The 22140-nt window shown below is 40.8% G+C and overlaps 1 protein-coding gene across 4 annotated transcripts in view; it reads right to left on the bottom strand.

The window, feature by feature from the left end:
* brsk2a (BR serine/threonine kinase 2a) overlaps positions 1-22140 on the bottom strand; it is a 163635-nt gene that overhangs the window by 19320 nt on the left and 122175 nt on the right. For all 4 annotated transcript variants that reach the window (XM_038705513.1, XM_038705511.1, XM_038705514.1 and 1 more), the window contains exons 5-11: positions 15287-15403; positions 10988-11021; positions 10801-10869; positions 9130-9276; positions 4700-4731; positions 1860-2024; positions 488-585 (exon numbers count right to left, since the gene is read on the bottom strand). In XM_038705513.1, the coding sequence (XP_038561441.1) occupies positions 488-585; positions 1860-2024; positions 4700-4731; positions 9130-9276; positions 10801-10869; positions 10988-11021; positions 15287-15403 (662 nt within the window). The remainder of the gene's footprint in view (positions 1-487; positions 586-1859; positions 2025-4699; positions 4732-9129; positions 9277-10800; positions 10870-10987; positions 11022-15286; positions 15404-22140) is intronic.

Here is a 22140-nt window from a genome sequence, read left to right as displayed (position 1 = left end):
TGGGAGAACACCTTTTTTTTGATGAGTTAATATTTGAACCAAAGCAGTAGGAGCTGGCAGTTTAAAAAGGAACTAAAAAAATAGCTGCCCTATTGACACCTTCTATTTCTGCTACTATAATGCATTGAGAAGCTTGTCTATATTCAATAAATAGAAACTACTGGAGAAGCAGTACACCGCTACTGGAGCTGATTCAATATTTTCTGAGGGAGGAAAACACGGCAGAGCGCTTCAGACACTAGAAGCATTCATGAGTTACCTTCACACAGTACTTATTTTTGTCTACATTGGCTTGTTTTGTCTGTGTAAACAGCGTTTATTCAATGACTAGATGAGAAGCCATTTAAAATAGACACTAGTCACATAGTAGTATTGTTCAGACATAGGCTACTGTGTGCTATACTGTGTTTACCTATTTATTTCTATTTTCTCCTGCTATGCTCTTTTCTTTCTTTATCTGCATTTGTCTTTTTGGTCCGAGCCTCACCAATCTCATTGCGAGGGGGAAGGTTCTGGTCCTCCTGACTGGGGTACCTTTCCTTACGGTCTAGTAACAGGAAGTAGATCATCTTTTCTTGGTTGTCACTGCAAAGAAGAGACAATAAAAAGACATAACAATTGTTTTAAACAAACCTGGGCCATTCCAAACACATACATGTGTATAAATTACTGAAGCATTCATATACATACACGCACCAGCATATGCCTGCAAGCGCTCAAAATCAAGACATTAAACTGCAAAAACCCTCACTATGATTAATGTCTTTTAATCTTTTGGAGTTCATTGTGAAACAGCTACTATATAGCTTCCATCATTAAAACAAAAGTTTAGTTTTACAGCTCATTAGGCCATCATATAATATTCTGCATAATATTTTGGGGGAAATGCCCTCCATACGCAGCGTCCAGGGGTAAGTTTATGAAAGTATGAAAACATTACGAGTTCATCATTTTCTTTCTCTGTAAATCAGGAAGCCTAATATCTTTAGCCTCTAGGCCAATACTCTCTATGCAAAAGGCCCAAGGATTGGCCCTCCATAATAAAGACAGATTGGAAAGCAGTAGGAGGCAAAGAGACAAGGACCTGCAACTTCAGCTAAAATGAACCAGGGGAAAGGAGAAAGAACGCAGATTTTCATCCAGTCCAGCACTATTATGGGATGCTCCCAGGAGAAAGGAAGCAAAAGAAGCGATGGGGAGGGGGTAAAATGATATAGTAATACTTGTTTAATATTAAATTAAATATGCCAGGCAAACGTAAAATAGAGGGAAAGGGCATAGAAAAGCAAATCAAAATGAAACTAAAGAACTACAACATCTGCAAGCCCATTTTAATAAAAATATGTGTACAAAAGACTGGAGGGTAAGTATCCTCAGCATAATTGCATATTCACAGAAAAACACATGTAACTCGGACACAAACATTTGTAGCAGAACATAAACAATGTGACCCAGGAGCTTGTTCCTGGTACAAGCCTGGTACAAGCCAGTTTGGGGGGAATGTATCCAGTGGCGAGCGGTGTAAGCACTGTGTGATAACAGTTAAGTGATCTATAGCTTCTGACATCTAAAGTGACAGGCCATTTCACAAGAGCTGGGGAAAAACCAAGGCCGTCTGTGTACACACACAGACACCACGCACCCATCCTTCCATTGCAGTACCACCACACAGCCCCATCCCCTTCTCCACGTCTTCAGCTGCTTTTATTTTTTTATTTTTTCAACACACTGTTTCACTTTTTGGCCCTCCTCACTCTCTTCACCACACCTTTTAATTTTTTCCGATCCACACATCCAAACTTCTTGATCCCACCTTTTCCTCTTTCCCATCCCCCATTTTTGCCCCTCCATTCACTCACTCATCTGACAGCAGGTCTTTCAGTAGTTTGTTTTTGTCTCTGAAGCAGCCCAGGGAGTGCATGCTGTCCAGTACGTCTGGGTCGATGTCGTCTGCGGAGGGTAGACTGCGGATGGTCACTTTCCTGGGCACGGGCTGCTCTGGCTCTGGTTCATTCTTCCCCCCTCTGAGAATATAAAGAAATTACAACACAAATAAGGACACTGGTCAGTCATTTTGGTTCCTACTACTGTAATTTCCAGTGGGTTTAAATCCATCAACATAAACGTTTATATATATGGTAGCTTAGGATATTGATCTCACGCAGATTTACAGATCTGATGAGTATGAACGATCAATAGCACATGCAATATGTACATAGTATTTCAGTGTTTGTTTGCCTCTTGGTCAATGTGGGCAATAAGTTTGCCTCGTTGTGACCCTGGTTCACATTATGAAACTTTCATAGTCATGTTTTTTCCCCGGTATAGTCATATTGTATGCAAGCTTCAGGGGGTGAACAGTGTTCATCTTGCTCACCAAGATGCAGACAGATGACTGAGTCATGCTGTTAAGTTTTGCAGTCTCCCTCTGTCCTCCTGTTTTTTTACTCCAAATTTAGTTTCTTCATTGTTCCCTCGCTTCTTTCCAGACACTGTCCTTGTTATTCCACTTTTCTCTGTCTCTCATCCGTCTTCCTGTACATAAGAAGCCCACACGCAGGACTTAATTTCTCTAGATTTAAAATGAAAAGCTAATTAGCACTGGCACTGTTTTCTAGAGGATTTCTGGGAAATTCTAGATGTTTATTTCAATTAACCAATTCATCCATTCATTCCAATTCACACAGATTCACATATATATGAAACTCTCCTGTACTATTCCCTGCTAATAAATCTTTTCTTTCTCTCTGGTGAGCCCAGTGAAGCGTTAACCCCAAAGGTAACTATTAAAATCACCTCCACCTGTCTATGGCCCTGTCTACAGGAACACGGGTATTTTCAAAACCGTGACTTTTTCTACGCGGTTTGGCCGTTCGGCCACACTGAAACGCAGTATCATTTTTGAAAACCCCTGCCAGGGTGAGGATTTTAAGAAACGCCGGTTGCATTGTTGTCGTGTAGACAGTAAACCAGAGTGCGCGCCGTTATCTGCTGTGTTGATGTCAGATTGTGCGCCATTGCCTGCTTTGTTTACAATTTTTCTAGGCACCAATTGGCCAACATGGCCTTACGGTGAGGGTCATTTCGCCGCCTGGTGGTTTTGTTACAGCCCTTGATAGCCTGTTTTACTCATTTGGTTTTTTAAACGAACGAGGAAAAACTCCGGTAATAAAAATACCCGTGTCCGTGTGGACTAGGCCAATGCTGTAAACTGTGAATTGGATTCACAGTGATAGTTCACCTCACACAAACCTCCCCCTGTTTCACTATGTGCATATAAATAACATTTGGTGGTGGGGGGGGGTAATAAAAAAAGAAATATATCAACAGGACCCTTGTTTCATTCCTTTATACGTCTGACATGTACCTAATGACTTGCTGCCTTATACTAGACTCAGTTGCCAGTTTATTAGGTAAACCTTGCAAAAACTAATGCAGTCTACTACAACATCTGACCAGTAAATCCTACCTTAATTAAGGTTATAGGATTGAATTTGTGTTTAAACTGTTTTAGAAAGTTGTACAACAAACTACATTCTCCACAATGACCCTAAAGTTGAATCAACACCTCTCTTAACAGTTTCAATAAAAACAGATCAACTAATCAACTGTGAACTGAGTGTAGATTTGTCCACTGCCCATCATTAGAGGTTTTGGTAAAGACACTTTTCTAGCACTGTTCTTTTAGCACAATTGCTCTGCTCAGCTGCTGCTGAAAGATTATTATTATTATTATTAACTAATAAAACTATTTTAAAAAGCAACGGGAGTGGATGGTCTTATTTGAATTTGTTAAAAAAAAGATGTAGTTTGAGTGATTTGGATAGATAGGCTGCATATGTTTAATTTTTTTTTACCACTGATGAGCTGCTTCTGGGCCACAGCCACATTTCTCAGAGTAATACCACCCCACCCACCCCTTCATTCATTAATTCATACATTCATTCATTCAGCCAGTCACTTGGCCAGCCATCCTGCCATGCAGGGACAGATTTCTTGACAGCTTCCTCACTGAAAAAACTCACATCACATTAGTGTTCTCTCACAGTCTACTCCCGTTTCTTTTATCAGTTTCACTGTCTGTTTGCATGAGTACATGACAGAAACCATAACTCAACCCTGTAGAGGACTCACAACCTCCTCCCCTTTTTAACGGGTCCATTACAACTTTTAAATGCAGATGATTTGATCATTAGAGGGTGAATATTAGCCATTTAATATAGCCTAAACATGAATTAGTAAGAATATTAAAAAAACATTTATTCATGCTTTTGCTCCTCATTAAAAAAAACTTTCTCATAAATGAACATAATTTACGATGACCTGTACCACAAAGATTTATGTTTAAGTTTAAAAAGGTGAGTACACTCTGCTATGAAAGTTAAACGATGGGTACACTGAGGTTAGGTGGGTTCATCCTCCACCACATCCTTGCTTGTTCCCTCTCCCCTGCTCCCTGTTCAGTTGACCATATGCTGCACATCCTCTTTCATGCACTACCAATTTAGCCCCACATCCCAGAGAGTGGAGTCATGCCCTGCTCAAATTTACTCTTGTGTACAGGGCTGAAACTCAAAGCCATTTATCATGTGGTAGGTCCCCTCAGGTCTACAACCCCTGCAGAATAGGCTAAGAGAGGGGAGAAGAGGAGTGCAAGGTGTAAAGAGGAAAGAGGAAGGAAAGACAGAGGATTACTTACATGTACCATGTGTGCTTCTGGATCAGTTCTAACTGTAAAAGACAAGAGAGAAGAAATGGTCAGTACAAAAGCAACGTGATACATTTGATTTGAATCATTTTGTTATCTTTTTCATTCTATGAAAACAGTCAAAAGGAACAGAATCACTGAGGAAAAATGTGAATGCAAAGAACAATAATATTTTGTATGTGTATAGAAATGTTTGGTGCAGGATGGTTTAAGTAAGCCTTCAGCCTACTGGCTTAATGGAAACACAATAGGACAATATAGTCAGACGGTGGAAGTAAATAATACGATATTCAAACATTAATACTGCCAATGGGAAAAACTTATTGAGAAATGAAGTGAGTCAGAGAGAGGTGCTGTAACAGAATGAGAAAGAAGTGATACCACTGAGCTATAAACAGAGAATATTATCTCCCTCACACACACTGCTGACCCTGCCAAGCCCTCTGGTCTAAAGGGAATCTCCCATTCTCATTCTCTTCCCATCTCTCTTACTCACACAAACACACACTCTCTCAATACTGCTCTTGTCATCACACTTTTAATGTGGCCACTTTGTCAACAACACTGTCAACATGGTCTTTTGGAGAGTAACGAAAAGGAAAAAGTGACAGAAACTGTGAGCAAAAGGGCAACAAGGAAGATGTCTGTTGATTCCACAGTGCTGCTGCCCACAGAGGAAAATAGGATCAATGTCACTGTTGGGACTTTTTAATTTGCTCCTGCTGTTGTTGAGGAACCACGGTAGATACACATAGCAGCTCTAATTATTATCACTTATTCAGTGGTATAGTTCTTGGACTATGTGTCTCTTTTATTTACCTCTGTGCCTCCGCACTGATGAATGCCTTCATGGGATACTAGTTCTGTCACAGAGCTGGCCAGAGTGCAGTTACGGACTATAGGTGAATCTTGTCTGCTTCCACAGAGGTCATTGTATTGACAGGGACACCACACCTGTTAGATACAGGCCACTGGGTGACCTATACTCTCTCCCACATTTATTGGAGGTCTGAAGGCAAGAGACTGATATCACACGCAGGCTTGAAAGTGATGTGATTTGAAATGCAGTATCACATCAATCAGTGTCTAAATGTGACAGTAACAATTCCAGCTGCTTTCAATCAGGCAGTGGGGAATGCTGCTGTAATGGTGATTTTGCTAGGTGTATCCACGAGTGTATGTGTTCTGGTATATCTGGGTCCTGCATGAATTCATTTTCGTGCAACATGTACCAATACAAAATGAATGCCGGTCTGTGTGTGTATGCATATCTGAATCATACGGCTGTTTATTAGGGCAGGGAGCAATGGGGACCTGCTCTGCCCTACAAAGCCAAAACACAGTAACTATATTTGGTTAAAATGAAAAAATAAAACAGCATTTAAAGAACTAGAAAACAGAAGTAAAAACCAAACTGCAGTGAGTGTATTAAGTATTTAAAAGTTTTCTATGATTGAAAAATTTGTTCTTCATCTGCGTCATCACCATCAGTGAATTAGGTCTTTGATAAACTGCTCTTTAAAGGACTTGTGTGTAGGATTTAGTGGCATCTAGCAATGAAGTTGCAGATTTGAACCAACTGAATACCCCTTGCCTCAACCTCTCATTCCAAGAGTGCAGGAGAACCTACAGTGCCAAAAAAAGCAAATGGCCCTCTCTAGAGCAAGTGTTTGGTTTGTCCGTTGTGGGCTACTATAGAAACATGGTGGTGCAACATGGTGGTCTGAAGATTGAAAGGGCTCATTCTAAGGTAACAAAAACTCAACAATTCTTATTTTCAGATAATTTTACACCAATGAAAACAAACTCACATACTTATATTCCATTCCTACCATATTCTGTAAATTGACCACACTCTACAGTGTCTTACACACTGGTCCTTTAATATAATAAACTAGCCAACCCTCTTCATTAGTCAGGGATCATGAGGAAGCATCATTCCAGGGTTCATTTTAATATTGAAGATGAGGTGGATGGCCTGGTCACCTCTGGGGCCCCGATTACATAGACAGGAAATGAAGAGAAAGGCTTTTATTGGGCTAAGCCCCTTAAGCCCGGGTACGTGCCCTCCCACTCAGACTCGTGTACTTGTGTGCATCTACTAGCAAAATCTAATTAACAGAAGGTGAAAATAGACATATTGAACATACACAGCCAGCAGATGTAGTCTGACTATCCTATCGATTTGATCAATTCAACTAACTACTGACAATATTGTTATGGAAAATAATCCCGTGCAACATGTTCCCCTTCGCCACTCTAGGGTGTACATGTCTTCTCTCTGAGTGGGCGGTCACCACTGAACTCTAAGAACGCTCAATCTAACAAGGCTATTTGACATTCTGTGAGGTTACAACACATCCCCAGAGCTCTGTTTGGAGCCCTCATGCACGGCAGGGGGGCAGAGAGGTAGCATATTCTATCCCAGCGGCCCGGTCTGTGTGTAACCCTTTGTCGAGGACAGCGCCGGAGGCTGGCGGACATATCTAGGGGATCTCAGGGTGACCTGTCCTCATCAGGCAAAGAGAACAGAAAAAATAAAGCATATAGTGGGGTATTTCAAGTTCATGTTTCAACACTGCTGCTCATATGAAGGGCTATACCGTAAGGTTGTCAACTCTCCTGCAAATGAGCGTCACTTTTTTTTAGCAGTCTTTTACATTTCTGACACTGTGAAAGAAAGCTAAGGCATGGGGAAATGGAGTATCAACATCCACGTAAGGGTAGTGTCACCACATTTGCTTACAAGCAAGTTCATGAAAAGACTTTTGTTTACTGCATTGATCCACAGAGATCTGGAGAACCTGGAAAGGATTTGTACATATATGTATTCTGTATACAGAACAGTATGTGTGTGAAAATTTGGGGTTTTATATTGTGTATGTGTAAATACAGTAACTTGTGAGCATCTCTGTCCATCATCTGAGTGAGAATGGCACGAATCAAAGGGCAGCACCATCTCTCTGTGAAGCACGCACCTTTTGAGATCTCTGGCCACTTTCATTATTTACATTTCCCTTTGTCCATCTCTTTCTCTCCCTCATCCTGTCTCTCTGCCCTTCACATCTTTGCTTTCTCGTGCTCTCTTCCAGCCACCTTGCCAAGGTGATCAGTTGCTGTGTAGAAAAGGACTGGCATTGTGATGAGTACACTAAATAGTGCAGAGGGAGAGTACACAAACAGCAGTCCTCTCCTGAATTCACATCCTGTCCTTGAGGAAGAACACAAACAGAATGTGGGATGAGGCAAGGCAAACACATTTGGAACACAAGGGAGGAAAGAAGAAACAAAGAAAAAGACAATGATCGGGCTTAGCAGCGTAAAGTTGATGTTAGTCACTTTAGTTTGAATGTGTGTCTCTGCCATCTTGCTCTATCCTTGGAGCATTACAAGTTCCCCCAGCTTGCGGTGAATGTGCAAAATAATGATTTTCTGATGTGTCTGGGTCTTTTTTTCCCCATGAATGCTGTCTCACATAACATATAAATGTGGTTTGATGCTTCTACAACATCATCAGTAAATGCCTCTAGTTGTGGACTATGGATATGAAATATTTAATACAGATATTATTCAGGTGTTATTGAGTCAGTGAGAATGTATGAATTGTACATAAGGAAGTGCAAAGAGCACTGTGTACCTTCACCTTCACTTAAATATTTCTGTGCTAACAAGGGTGTGAATGCAGTATGTACATACCCTTAAATATATTCAGTACTTTGCAAAAGTTTTATTTGGTGTGACCACCCTTTGCCTTCAAAGCAGCATAAATTCTTTAAGGTACACTTGCACATCATTTTTGAAGGATCTTGGTAGGTAGGTTGGCCCTAACATCTTTGACAACTACCCACATTTCATAGCCTCAGCTGCTACTCTCTCTCTTCATGTGATCCCAGACAGACTTGATGTTGAAATCGTGGCTCTGTGGGGGCCACACCATCACTTTCAGGACTCCTTTTTGTTGAAGATAGTTCTTAATGACTTTCATTGCATGTTTAAGGCCGTTGTTATACTGTACAATACATTTGGGGCCAATCAGATGCCCTTCTGATCAGACTTCCAGTGACAGCAGATGGGTGCACCAGGGTCCCACTGTTTTTTGCCAGTTCTGAGCTGATGGCACAGCATGATGTATTTTTCATCTGCTGCAGTAAGTTTCTTTGGCCAACCATCGCGTCTACGGTCCTCACGGTTGTGTGTGCAACCTTTGCACTTCTTCAAAAGAACTTAGACAGCATATCTGGAATTTCATTTGTCTTTAAAATGCGCGGCAGAGGCCTTGCTGATGTAGTATAACTACCTTATGTCTTGTTGCTGTCCTCAATCAATTAATGGTTGTGAACAGCCCAAGACTAAAAGCACACAAAAGTATATGGAGATAATCATAACGGTGTGTTACCATCCAGCTTCTTAACTGAACTGACCGTTAGTCTTTTTGAGGCATCCACTTCAATCATGCCACGGAGAAGGTTCTGACAGTCTGGAGGAATGAAGTGTGGCATGTGAAACACTCCCAACTTCACCTTCTCTAACAGATTCCTCAGGTTGTCATCATCAAACGGCAGGGCACCCTAGAGAGATATTGGAAAGAAGCAAAGAGTGAGAAAAGGGAAAAGAAATTTGTACTGAGTAGAGAAGAAACAGTTTTCACTTGTTTTAACACCAGCATTAGAACAGACAAATTCACCCAATCAAGGGCAGAAAAGAAAAGAAAAAAAAATGAATGACTAACCAGGGTCGCCAGAAGAAACAAAACCACATTTTGAGTCTTAATCCTGCACAACTTAAAGAACATGTTCACTTTCTCAACTCGTTCAACTCTCCAATTAGAGGATTCTGCCCTTAGCCGCGATGCAAAATAAATAATGAACAGCGGTAAGCTGAAAACAGGGCTTTTCCAATAATTATCCAGCTTTCTCATTTACCTCGTTCATTTAGCATGCTCTCATCAGAGTCATTTATCAGAGCGAGCTGACACCTCACAGATGTGGCTGTTTGATGAATGACAACCTCCACCAAAAGACAAGATGGAGGGGGAGATAAAGAGGAAAAGGGTGAGAAAGACAGACAGAAAGGCTGAGGAATGAAGAGAGGTAGAGAAAACAAGGGAGGGCAGGCATGTGTAACAGATGATCTGAGCGCATCCTAACTGCTGGGGAGTATGCACGTCTCCCACAATCAGACAAATGGTTATCTCGCAGCTAGACAGTAGGACAAAACAGGAGAAAGACAGTATTCATCTGCAGTCAAACAGCAATGGGGAGAAACTTTTGTTTGGAGCAAGAGAAGTATGGTCATGATGGGGATAGTCATAAACAACATCTGGTTTACGCAACACAAAAGTACAAAGGAGCCTGTCCTTAACACAGATACACACACACACACACACACACGCGCCTGACAGAAAGAGACGGAGTGAGGGAGAAAGAGGCAAAAACAAAGACAAATAAACAGGGCCTGTAGCCAAAAGCTGCCCTGTCAGCGTTGATATTTATTTTGGGCTCTCTTCTTTCAGTTTGGCTCTATGAATTATTCATGGTACAGGAGTGTGTAGGAACTACAGTACAGCTGTTGATGAAACAAAGCTTCAGGGCTGCACGGCTGGGGAACCACAGACATAATGTTGCTAGAGAATAGGCCTGATTATGGATACAGAGTTGTGTGTAGATACAGGATAATGAATAAAAAGATGCTTCTTATTCTCTGATCTTCTATCAGCTTGAGGGCATTTCTGCAACATTTTTTCTGGTAAGACCTTCTAAATGTTAGGATTTTGAATTTAACTTCCTGAACTCTAAACTTATATTTGAGGCTCCATGGCAACTTCAAGCTCCCACCATCTTCTCATTCCACTGAGGTCAAACTTGAGTCCACGGTCAGTGTGCAAAGTTGTGCAAAGAGTGTCCTGTAACGAGTCTTACTTGTTTCCTACTTTGGAGTCATTATAGCTGGTACAAGGGCTGGACATACTGTCAGCTATAGATGGTAGGCAAAACGTTTGGGTTAAATTGTATTACACCGTATTTCTCTGGAGAATGTTAAACTGTATGTCAGTCCAATCACCATCAGTCAGTAAAGAACAAGCTGACACTCACCACCAACAGAGCAAAAAGAATGACCCCACAGCTCCAGACGTCTGCTTTCCTCCCGTCATACTTCTCTCCCTAAGAACAAGAGAGTGTTTCTTAGTGAGAGTGTTGGGGTTGATTCAAATAAGATGGACTATGAAAAAGAAGCTAGTAGAGCAGAGGCAATATTATGAATCAGTGAAAATTGACTTACCCTGATGACCTCTGGACAAGCGTAGTGTGGAGATCTGTAAAACAAGTGCATACACTAAATGAATTGAGGAAGTAAGCATAATAAAGAAGGGTCATTTAAGAACTTTTCCATTTCTACTGCTGTACTGCGAAGTAAGTCAGGGTTAAACAATCATGACACAACAACCATTAAACTTACACCACTGTATGAAAATGTGAAAATAAGAATTTAAGCAGACAATAAATGTCTCCAGTTAGCGTAGATCAAGATGTGCTTTGGGAGTTTAGATATCCTGAGGGAGTTTGGATGTCCTCCTGCTTGCTCACTCAAGGGCATCCTCTCACAGCAGACAGTGAACAGACCCACTAATCTTTACAGCACCTGGATGGGCTGACAGTAAACCCAATGCCTAGATTGACACATCAATATCGTATGAAGATTTATGGAGCTACCTTGCAACAGCTGCTCCATAAACCAATGGCTATGGACGAGCGGAGTGGCTGTGGAGTGACTTGTTATTCTATATATACACAGTGGCACTTTTGCAATACTTTGACATTGCCAGATTTCCAAAATCACTAAAATGAAATACAGAGAAAGTAAGGAGTAACAAGTGCTTAACATCAATCTCAAATCAAATTAACTTTTAATTACAGAATGTTTCTTTGTTTCTCTGAGATTGGGCAGGGCTCTGCCCTTTTTTGACTTGTCTACTTGTGACTACATACAGAAAGCAAATCAGGCAACTGTCTCCCCAAACCTCTCATCCTGGTAAGATGTCCTCCACCTCCTTCTCCCGCTCAGTCATATCTAATACCAGGACATTTGGCTCTAATGAGAGACTATCTGAAGTCTGTAAACATGGTGCCCATTAGGTCGGCAGTTGTCTTGTGTACTCACGAATACAAGCCCTGGCAGCGTGGCTTCATCTGGCTGTCAAAATACGGGCCGATAACAAACATTGCCACCATGTGAACGGGGAAGTTCAAACACGAAACCTATGCAAATACGGCCTTCCTGATTGCAAGTGTCAGAGTGCATTATGCAGATGAGCGAGGAATAAAAATAAAAAACAAGCCTGAGATTTGCACTAGTTATGCTTCAACAACACAGGAGCCACAGCTGGAACCAGCATGAATGGAAACTAATTATTTCAAGAGGCTTTAGCTGGCAAACACAGGGTGTAGGTAAAGACTGGAATACAGGCACCTCAGCTTTCTGCTTGAGCTGAATCCTAATTTGTCAATATTAGAAAACTAAATCAGTCACACATATCACCTACCTGAACTCTCCTCAACTCTGACACATACTTATATGGCTTATATTTGTCCACATACATCAGCTTTTAAATTTCTCTATACTGAAACACTCCATAATTATTCAATCTCTCCACTGTGGGACTCAAGCTCTTTGAAACAAGTGTGTACTCAAATAATTTGGCGAGGATCCATGAGAATTCAAGGCCCTTCTTTCCTGTTGTGTTTTACCTGCTTTTAATGGCCTAATTTAATTAGAGGTGTAAATAAAGTTCATATAAATGTATCTTAGCTCACCACATAAAAATTCTGGCCACATATAAAAGCCCATACATCATGAACTTTATATCACGATAAATAAAAACCTTGCTCCTCACACATGAAGTTCAGATTGTTAAACTAGGATACTAAAGATAAATCGAAAGCTGTAAGAGATGCTTCCCTTTGAACGGAGTGAAAAATGCACAAGTCTTTAGAAGAACAGTTGTGCGAGGGTTGATAACATCAGTCTTTTATTGCTATTTGCTCAAGCTCATTTACTCTTTCAACATAACACCATTAACATCGCATAAATTGAATTAACAGACAGGGAATTTGTCTTTATTCTTAGGACAATAAATAGCAGTATATTGGGACAAAATGCAGCTGTAAGTGGTTTGTCTGCCAGAAAACAGAAAACGCATTTGGATAAGGACCTAACATTGTACTGAAGCAGACTGCTGAAGTGGGGAAACAAAAATGATAAAGATGCCGGAAAAGCTGTTTTTATCTACACAGAAGGGCTTATCACTGTGAGGGTAGAAGAGAAGAGATTGGAACAAAAGAGGCCAAAAAAACTATTAAAAAGTTTACCACAAGATTACCATGTCCCTTTCACAGTACACACAGTACATTTTATGCAGTTTGCAAGGAGAGTATCAAGAGCTTAAGAGATACGAGTTCATATGGAGTAGTGCAAGAGTGAGCAGTATGGGCTAGCAATATTGAGGAGACACAGACATGCAGCTCATCCTTATGAACATTCATCTTTTCGAACCAAATTTGCGCAGCTCCTCACTGCATACAAGATAATTTCCTTTCATCAATCAAAGCAACAGAACTAAACAAACAGCAAGCACTGATGAACTCGCAGCAGGGCTCATGCAGACAGAGAGTGAGGTTGTGTGTACTTTCCTGGATCCATATTTGCATGTGTCTGTCCATGTATCTTCTCATCCATATGTCTGTATGTTTGCATGTATGTGCTCCGAGGCTCCCCCTTCTTCTCTACCTGGGGCGAGTCTCGTCTTCACTCAGCTCCATTACCCGTGACAAATGCAATATATTTGTGTCAGACTGCTGCATGGTGAGAGCGGGCCAGATAAATGCGTTTAATTAAAAACTGTCATATGTACAGTTAGAGATGGTACAGTCAGAAGAGCATGAATAATCAATAACCACTCATACAGTAAACGGCACATTCACATGAATTAGGCAATGACATAGAGACACAAACACAAATGGTGATCACACATTCCTGTGAGACACACATACAAATGTTTTTTTTTTATACGATGATGGAGCTACGAGTGGAACGAGCTACTTTTCTTAGATGAGTGTGGGAGTTTGTGGTATGTGCGCCTGCCTCTCTGTAAAACATCTCTGTGTTCCCACCTGCAACAAGTACCTTTAATACTTTGTAAATGTATGTGGGGGACTAAGCAGATGCGCTGCACCTGGCTAGGATAACAGAACTGCTCACAGTGGAAGCGAAATGCAATCAAATATAGATATGGTTGGTCTACAGGATACTGCAAAAAGCTGAGTAAGAGCTGTTCATTCTATGGCCTTTCTAGGAAAAGGAAACACTTCAGCGTAGTCATCATGGCTGCAGAATGACTCAGTCATGCACATTTTACTTACAGATAGCGATGCGCCCTGCTCTCAGTCGACCTGATCTCTAATGATGAGTCATGAGAGCTTAGGCACTGTGCTACTGCTGGAAAAATTATGCAACAGTTTCAACTGCATGCACATGCGTAAATGGGCGTGTGTATTATAGAGAGGGAGTCAGGGACAGAAAGAGACAGACAGAGAGACAACCAAACAAACAGAGGACAAAGGGTCCTAGAGGTCAGGGATGAGCTAAGCCTTGGCAGTGCTGTGTGCGCATGCGCGTTTGCAGAATTGCGTGTATGCAAGTGGGTGCATTTTCAGTTGCTGATTTGAAGGTATAATCTGGACAGAGCTGGGAACAGATGTCACAGGGCTTCTCTATCTCCCAGCCCTGCACGCAGTGCCATGTGTAACCACAGAGCAAAGATTCTCCCCAAGACATCTAGATCCACAGGAATCTGCAAAAACAGCCCTAGACCCCTTGGTTTGCATCTAATGGGCTATCCATACCTCCATCATTTTCTGAAGCATTTCTGGAGTGATTAAGATGTCACATGTTGTTCTCACTGAACAGATATTTTTCTGTATCTACAGATGTATCAACGCACTCCAACTCTGAGACACATATTAATATGTGACCACTCCATTATTTTATGCCCCAAATCAATTTTCTTGCCAAGTATCATCATCAACTCCATTGCTTCTTTTATTGACAAATGTGACCCTGCACAATGTTCACCACACTTCAGGGTTAAGTAAAACTCCCACAATATGGATGACTTTGAAAGTGACTTTTCCTGCAAGCAAATTCATTACAGTTGTTGTGGGATTGATGGGCCTGGCATGGTCATGACTGCCAGACCATAAAACTCAGCGTCAGATATGAAGAGATGGAGAGCAGCAATGTGTGGCCCTGGCCCTGGCCCTGTTCACAGCCAGACAGTACACTCTGTCAGAGACACGAATCGTCTCTCCTTAAGAGAGAGATAACGGCGGCTTTGAGAACATGGCACCTAGCAGAGGGCTTGATAGCTCCACTCATTACTCTCTATTGGATACCGGCAACTCCATGTGCCTTCCAACTTTGACCTGTTTTTACCTTCAGCACATTCATCCTCGAAATGCAGAGGATGTGAGTCAGACAATTAGGAAAGAAAGCATGTATCAAGAAGTTTTCCATATTACTTACCCACAGCTGGTTTCAAGCAGACTGTCTCCAACCTGAAGGGAGGCCATGCCGAAGTCTGCTATCCTGATGTTGTTCTTTTCATCTAGCAACAGGTTCTCAGGCTTCAGATCCCTGTGGCTGAAAGATATAGAGACATAAACATAAAACAGTTAATGAAACATAAAAGAGCTCATTATAAGTTATATAAACTTGTAACACTGAAGAGAAACGAAAGGTGTGAAGCAAGATCTATTAAACACCTGTGGATCAAGCTTGGATCCACAACCATGCACGCAACTGTGAACAACACAGCATTTTATCCTGTTACTGAGAGCCCTCCTCGCTGCAACACCTCTCTCTTTGATCTGTCCATGTTGAAACTATAAGGCGCTCCCACCTCGGTGTGACAGCCCCCTGCTGTGTCCTTTTCTCCTTCTGTTTCCTTTGCCCCTCATCCCCTTCCTCTCATCTCCAGACAGCTACAAGCAAAGTGGCTGAGCAAAGGGCGTCAAAGGAGGTGTTCATTAGCTGCCATTCATTACCTCTAAACACAGCAAGGGAGTAATATCCAGCGGACATCGCCTCCCTCCTTAAAAGGGACCCACTGAGAGGAAGATCTTTCTTATATCATGTATGCTGTTGTTGTCAGAGTTTATAATTTTGATGCGAAAGCAGAGTTATCTACTAAGCATTAGCTTAGGGTTGTATTACATCATACTGTGATGTTCTTGTGATTTCTACCAAGGCTGAGCACCATAGATATCACTTCTAGCCATCTTTCTTATATATGTGTATACTTGTTTACCTCCCTGTATGCTTTTTGTAACCAGGGGGAGTGTTATAGAGCCACAGGGCTGTCGGGATGTCATGAGCTAGACTTTCATCTTCTCTTTAGGCTAATGATAGAAAGGGGAGAGGAACAATAGCTGGATGCGTCTGCCTTTGAAGAGTGCCTCATCACAATGGACATTTAACCTTCGATGACATCAGCTGCTGTACAACTCGTTTCCTGTCCTGAGGGATTAGCTGTCAGCTGGTTTGTCATCATGCTGGCAGTCTCTGTGATCACTGCTATAATTGAACTAAAACACAGATAGCATCTAAAACAGATCTCCCCAGGCTAAAACCTTTATTCAATTCACACTAGCATGATTTGGCAGTGATGTCAGGAGCCTGAGAGTTAGTCTTTTCAAACTGTCAAACCACACAAGGAAGGAACTAATATTTATTCAGTGTTCAGTGTGAGACTGTGGTTGTACTGAGCATCTCTGAGGAATATGTGTACAAGTCTCCTTCTATTCCGCCACGTCAATATCATATAGGAAAGTGTTCTTCGTCATCATGCCTGATGGAATAACGCTTAAAAAGCAATGTTTCTCCCAGCAACAAAATGACAGCTAAAAGTTACAAATCACTTGTGACTGGAGTTTAAATATGACAGAAGGTCAAATTATAACTTTGTAGATACAGTGACCAGAAGACAGGGCCTGAAGGATCTTAAATAATTTGGTGTGTGACAAAGCCAACAGCAGTGACAAGCCTGATTGTGGCTAGTGTTCGAAAATTGTTTACTACTGACATCATGGAGATAACCTCTTGATTCTAACAGACCCCAATCAGAGCCAAACCATAGCCTCAACAGAGTCATAAATATCTACTCTTGAGCTGTCAGCCTCTTATGCAATACACTAATACATTACCTAAAAGACCCATAAACATGGCATAAACATTGCGTAATCACAAGCCTATCACATGTAAAACACAAAGAGCCAAACCTCAAGAGACCAGCCACAAAAGAAAGAAGGCAACTGTGTATTTATCCACCAACAGCATCAAAGGGACAAATTGAATCTGGATGCTTTACTGGTTGTCAGGACCCTGGCATCCATAATAGGACATTTAACTGCCTCTCTGACACATTAGGCTGCACTTTGCCACTGTAATCTTGCTCACACAGCAGGCCTTGCAGCAGGGATATCGCTGTGTTGTATTCATATGTCATACAGGAAGAGATGCTGTAAAACAAATTCAGCAGCTGCAATGAGCTTGAATGTAATTGTAGTGTTTCTTTCCAGAAATTTGTGCACCACTAGCTTACAGGCAAGCCTTTATTTCATATTTTGTCTTTTTTTCTTTCTTTTTTTTTTTTTTTTTACAAAATACTACTATAATACTAAATGCCAGGAGTGCATATTATTTTTCACAGTTGTGTAAATGAAAAAATACAAATGTCGGAGCTACTCTCGGTGAAAGAAAGCGACTATTTAAAGCCAACTATTGCCACCAATCATGTTAGCTTATATTGTTATCTACACAGTTCTACCTGGAGTTCACTACTAAGCATGCAATCACAATGCTGTTCATTGTAATTTGCTGGGCACATGTGTGTGCCTACTACACGCTGTCTGAGCAAGGTTTACACCCCAGTGGGGCTGTTATACATGATTGTTACAATTGAACACACCACGCTCTTAATTGCCTATGATCATTTGTACGTACCATGCTGATATGTTCTCTTTTACAGAAGGCTGTAATAGGTCTGTCCTCTTGGGGCTCACATCTCTATAATATCCCAGACATGTTTATGGTGATGAGCAGTTGTATAACTTAATTCTCCAGCCCCAGGAAAATATACTTTTCCCATTGTGACACATTTGACATATTCCATGTTTAATATTGCCTCTCGTTAAGCCTGTGTTATCGCACCAAGATATGTGGCACTAATTAGCTAAACCAGAACACTTGAAAATAACACTAATGGCTCCAATGAATCTTTTTGACATATTAACATTCCTGTAAAATAGCACACCTGTTTTGCATTTTCATGAAGTACTAAAGCAACCTGGTACCATTATTGTTAGCTGGAGTGGGGTTTTTAACCATCCTTGAGTTGATATGCACCCATTTAGCCTCCGGCACACCTCTATGTCATCCTCCACTTTCTATCTTTCCATTTTTCTCTCAAACTTTTTGGCTTCTGTTGACCCAATTAGAGAGAGCAAGCGCATTCACTAAAAATGCTTTAGGCTAATATTCTATCGCATTAGCAAAAGAGGACAGCATTCTGACTGCTGACTTAGATGTGCAAGGCACAATCATTCATTAGCCAATGGGGTTAATTGTGTATTAAAAGCAATGAGGGAAATTTACCCCCCTTTATTTTGCAGTCTAATGGAATTGTTCTGTTTTGCATTTTTGCTTAAAACAAGTGACTGAGGGATGTAGTAGTTAATTTATTTTTCGTCTTCAAAGTAACACAGTTAAAAATCCAATGTACCACATTTGTAACACAATTTGTTCAAGGTACAAATAAAAAAAAAAGGCCAGGTGGGTGCTTGTGGGTGCAAGGTACTCAAGTGTGGTCACGGTTGCACATAAAGGTTTCACTTCATCCCATTTACAAAGAAATCTTGTTACAGGACTATTGTCGGTAATGACCTACACATCCTTCACTACACTGTTAGCTAGACCAAAACAGCACCATGATAAAATTACACATAAAGTGCATTTATTTATTTTTTCTATTTACAACAGCTGTTTGTTTATTTAACAAGACAATCCAGTTAAACATTGTTAAATAACAAAAAATATACAAATATAGGCTATCTAGCTGATGCTAATTTGTAGCCCTCTGACAACTAGACCACTATTTTATGGTTCTGTCTTGTATAATCATTGTAATACCATATTACAAAACATGCAATGGTCACAAAAACCAGAATGAACTACCAATGTCAATTGCCCATGAGATAACAACACAGTATATAGTCTTCAACAAAGGTTTCATTTAATTGGGAATTGGAATTAATCCATTAAAGAACCTTTTCAGATGCAGACAGTTATTTCCTTAAGTGCCAAAGCTGAAGTTGTTTTCTCACATGATTATAATTTTGGTCACATATGATCTCACAACCTCATCATGATCTTCGTAGTTCACTTGGATAGCTACAGTACAATACTTTCTGCCTCTTTACGCTGGTGCCTTACACATTTCAGTAGTCTCATTTCATTTAATTTGCATTTAAACTGGATTAGAATTGAGAAGAAGGCACACAGCTATTTTCTGCACACAAGATTTGCCTCTCCAGTGCCTGGTTACAAGAGCATTCCTTGTGCCATCTGGGGCATTAATATCTATTCTTGTGGGGTTTTGAGCAACACTGGGGAAGTAATGCATTGCTGCATGTAATACAGTGACTTAAAAGTGGGATTACAATGCTGGCTAGATCTGTAATAAACAAACTATTTGGTTTGTTGTGCCAAATATGTGTGTGCAATGCAGCGTTTGCTCTTAATCCAGCGTAGTTTGACTGGGGAAGATAGGATGAGCAGCAGACCTTCAAGGCAGAATAAACAGACATGCTGTCAGAAAAGCATTGGAGTAAAGGAATGGCATAGATATTAAAAACCCATAGCAACATCAGGCATCTAATACTGACATCCATGGTGGTGCATCATTGCTCTTAAAGTAGCCCTTTGTACCAGTTCAAAATTACAACATTTACCACCTTTATTCTACACATAATCTTTATCATCTTAACAACCTGTTGTTTTTTTCTTCTCTTTGCTGCTACAATTATGTTACCTTCCATTTACTCCATTCATAACTTTCCTCATTCAACCAGCCTTCCCACCTTAGTATGCTGCCCCTTATAACCACCAGCCCATTAGCCCTAAATGAAGCACATAAACCAACCTCCTACTTTTGTTCTCACTCCTCCTGCTCCATTTTCCATACCCATCTTACCCATCCCATTTCTATTTCTCCATTCCACCTCCTCTCAGCATCAACTTCTCTCCTCTCACCCAGTTACACATCAGTGCTTCAACTGGCTTTGCAGGAGAAGAAAATAACAGAAAATTTTAAAAGACAAGGAGAGAAAAAAGATTTCCATTCTGTGTTGTTAGCAGCCATCAGCCATAATGATGATACGCTATAAGTACAGGCTTTCTGCAGGGAGGCAGACAGACAGTCATCTTGGGAAACTCTCCTAAAAATGTCAACAAACAGCCACAGTGGCTGCCATTGATAGAGGGATGGATGTACAGTAGATAGAGGATGACAAATGGGCTTACACAAACTGCATGCTGTAGAAAGATTATAATTAATGAAAAAAAAAACTTTAGAAACAGTAATCAGGTATCCATTCAAATGTACCTGAAATTGTAGCCAGAAAAAAGTGAATTATTGTTTCTATCCACTTCTTTAAATCCAACTTTAGGAGTTGGGTGCATTAAGGTAAACAGCTAGTGTGCTAAATTTTTCATAATGGCAAACACATAAAAGCTAGTGGATGGAAACAAAAAGTAGAGATTCTGCTACACTGTCTCAACTGATGTATGGCAGTATTTTTTTTGTTGTATTACCAGTATTGAATTCACTTGGTTTTTGTGGATCACTGTGATAAAAGACAATGATTAATTAATTATTGAATTCACTCTGTGCAGCTATAAACAAGTGATGACATAGACGGACGCATGTGGCTTTCTAAGACCCTGGAAGAGAGGAATAAAGCAGCTAATGACAGAGGGAGTGTGGGAGACACTGGGTGAGAAAGAGAGGTGGATGATGCGCATGCTTATGCCACTGCGTGGGTTTAATGTGACTTTTAGACCAGGTGTTGGTTTGTGCACATGTAGGTGGCGGTAATAATGTGCACATCAGTGTTGGGGATAAGAAGTTGTGTGACTGTGTTAAATCAGTGTGTGCAAGCACGCAAGGTGAAGCTATAAGCTATAGGGACAATGTGCACTAGCCGTCTTACTTGGTGGCACGCTTGCAGTTACTTTATGTGACAGACTGTCTTCATTTCTTACCCACACACAGTCACTTTTTATCAAAAGCAAGAGTTAAAATGTGAAAGGCCAGAGTCATTACTAAACAAACTATAACAGAATAGGGTTGAGAAAGAGGACTGAGTGTGTTGTGGTCAGGGTGAAATTGTGCTATTTTTTCCATGTTTGTTCACACCCATGCAAATATGAGTGAAGAAAATGAAAGGTGAGGGACCGAATGGTGTGATGGGAGTGGGTGGACAACATGACTGGGGAGAGACACAGGGGTGTGTTTGGTGTCAACCCTGGCACACTTGACCTTCTATCCTGGGTACAGTCTCACTACAGCTTCAGAAACACTGGAAAAAATCAATACAATATAGCTTTATTGCTCACATGAGAATAGAGACATTGTGCATTCGGTTTATCACAGGAAATCAGGGCATACTGTGCTTTCTATGGTAAGTTCAAGTGCAGTAAAAAGGTAGCCACACGTATATGTATTGACAAATGTAATTTATTATTTTTCTTTTGTTTCTTTCTAATGTGTAAACTTAACCTCTCATCATCATTCGCTAATATGGTTCAAAAGCTGGGTAAAAAGCACACAAGCAGCTTGTCAAGTGTTCAAGGAAAATACACTTTACTTTTCTCAATCAATCTGTGTCTCTGTTGGGTGTTTGCAGTTATGGCAGACTGCCACATCGACTTCTCCGGAGAGTGTGTACTGTGTAGTAGGTGTGTATTTTGTTGAACGTCAAAACTTAAAAGATGCAGCCGAAGCTGTTGTTGGAATTCCCTCTCAGGTAAATGTGGAAGTGAATAATCTGCAATGTCATACTACATCTTTGATGCATCCACTTTGTTATCGTGACCTTGTGCTCTAAGAGAGCTGTTCTGTAGCTGACCCTGACCTTTGACATCCATGCAGAGGGACTGAAGAGGTTTTCACAAGGATCGAAAACGTCATTATATGGGGGTTGTGGTCCCATCTCTGTCTCATCAATTAGTCTGTCAGTCATTCTATCTCTGTATCTGAGTCATAAATTTAAAGATCTTGCATTGGCAAACTTATGAAATGATATCTAGACACAAGACAA

The sequence above is a fragment of the Micropterus salmoides genome, unplaced genomic scaffold (genome assembly GCF_014851395.1).
Source record: "Micropterus salmoides isolate LMB-PRFRI ecotype aquatic unplaced genomic scaffold, ASM1485139v1 Ms_hic_scaffold_8, whole genome shotgun sequence".
In the NCBI taxonomy this organism is placed as follows: Eukaryota; Metazoa; Chordata; class Actinopteri; order Centrarchiformes; family Centrarchidae; genus Micropterus; species Micropterus salmoides.
Note: the sequence above shows the minus strand (reverse complement) of the source record. Positions and strands in the feature narration are given on the sequence as shown.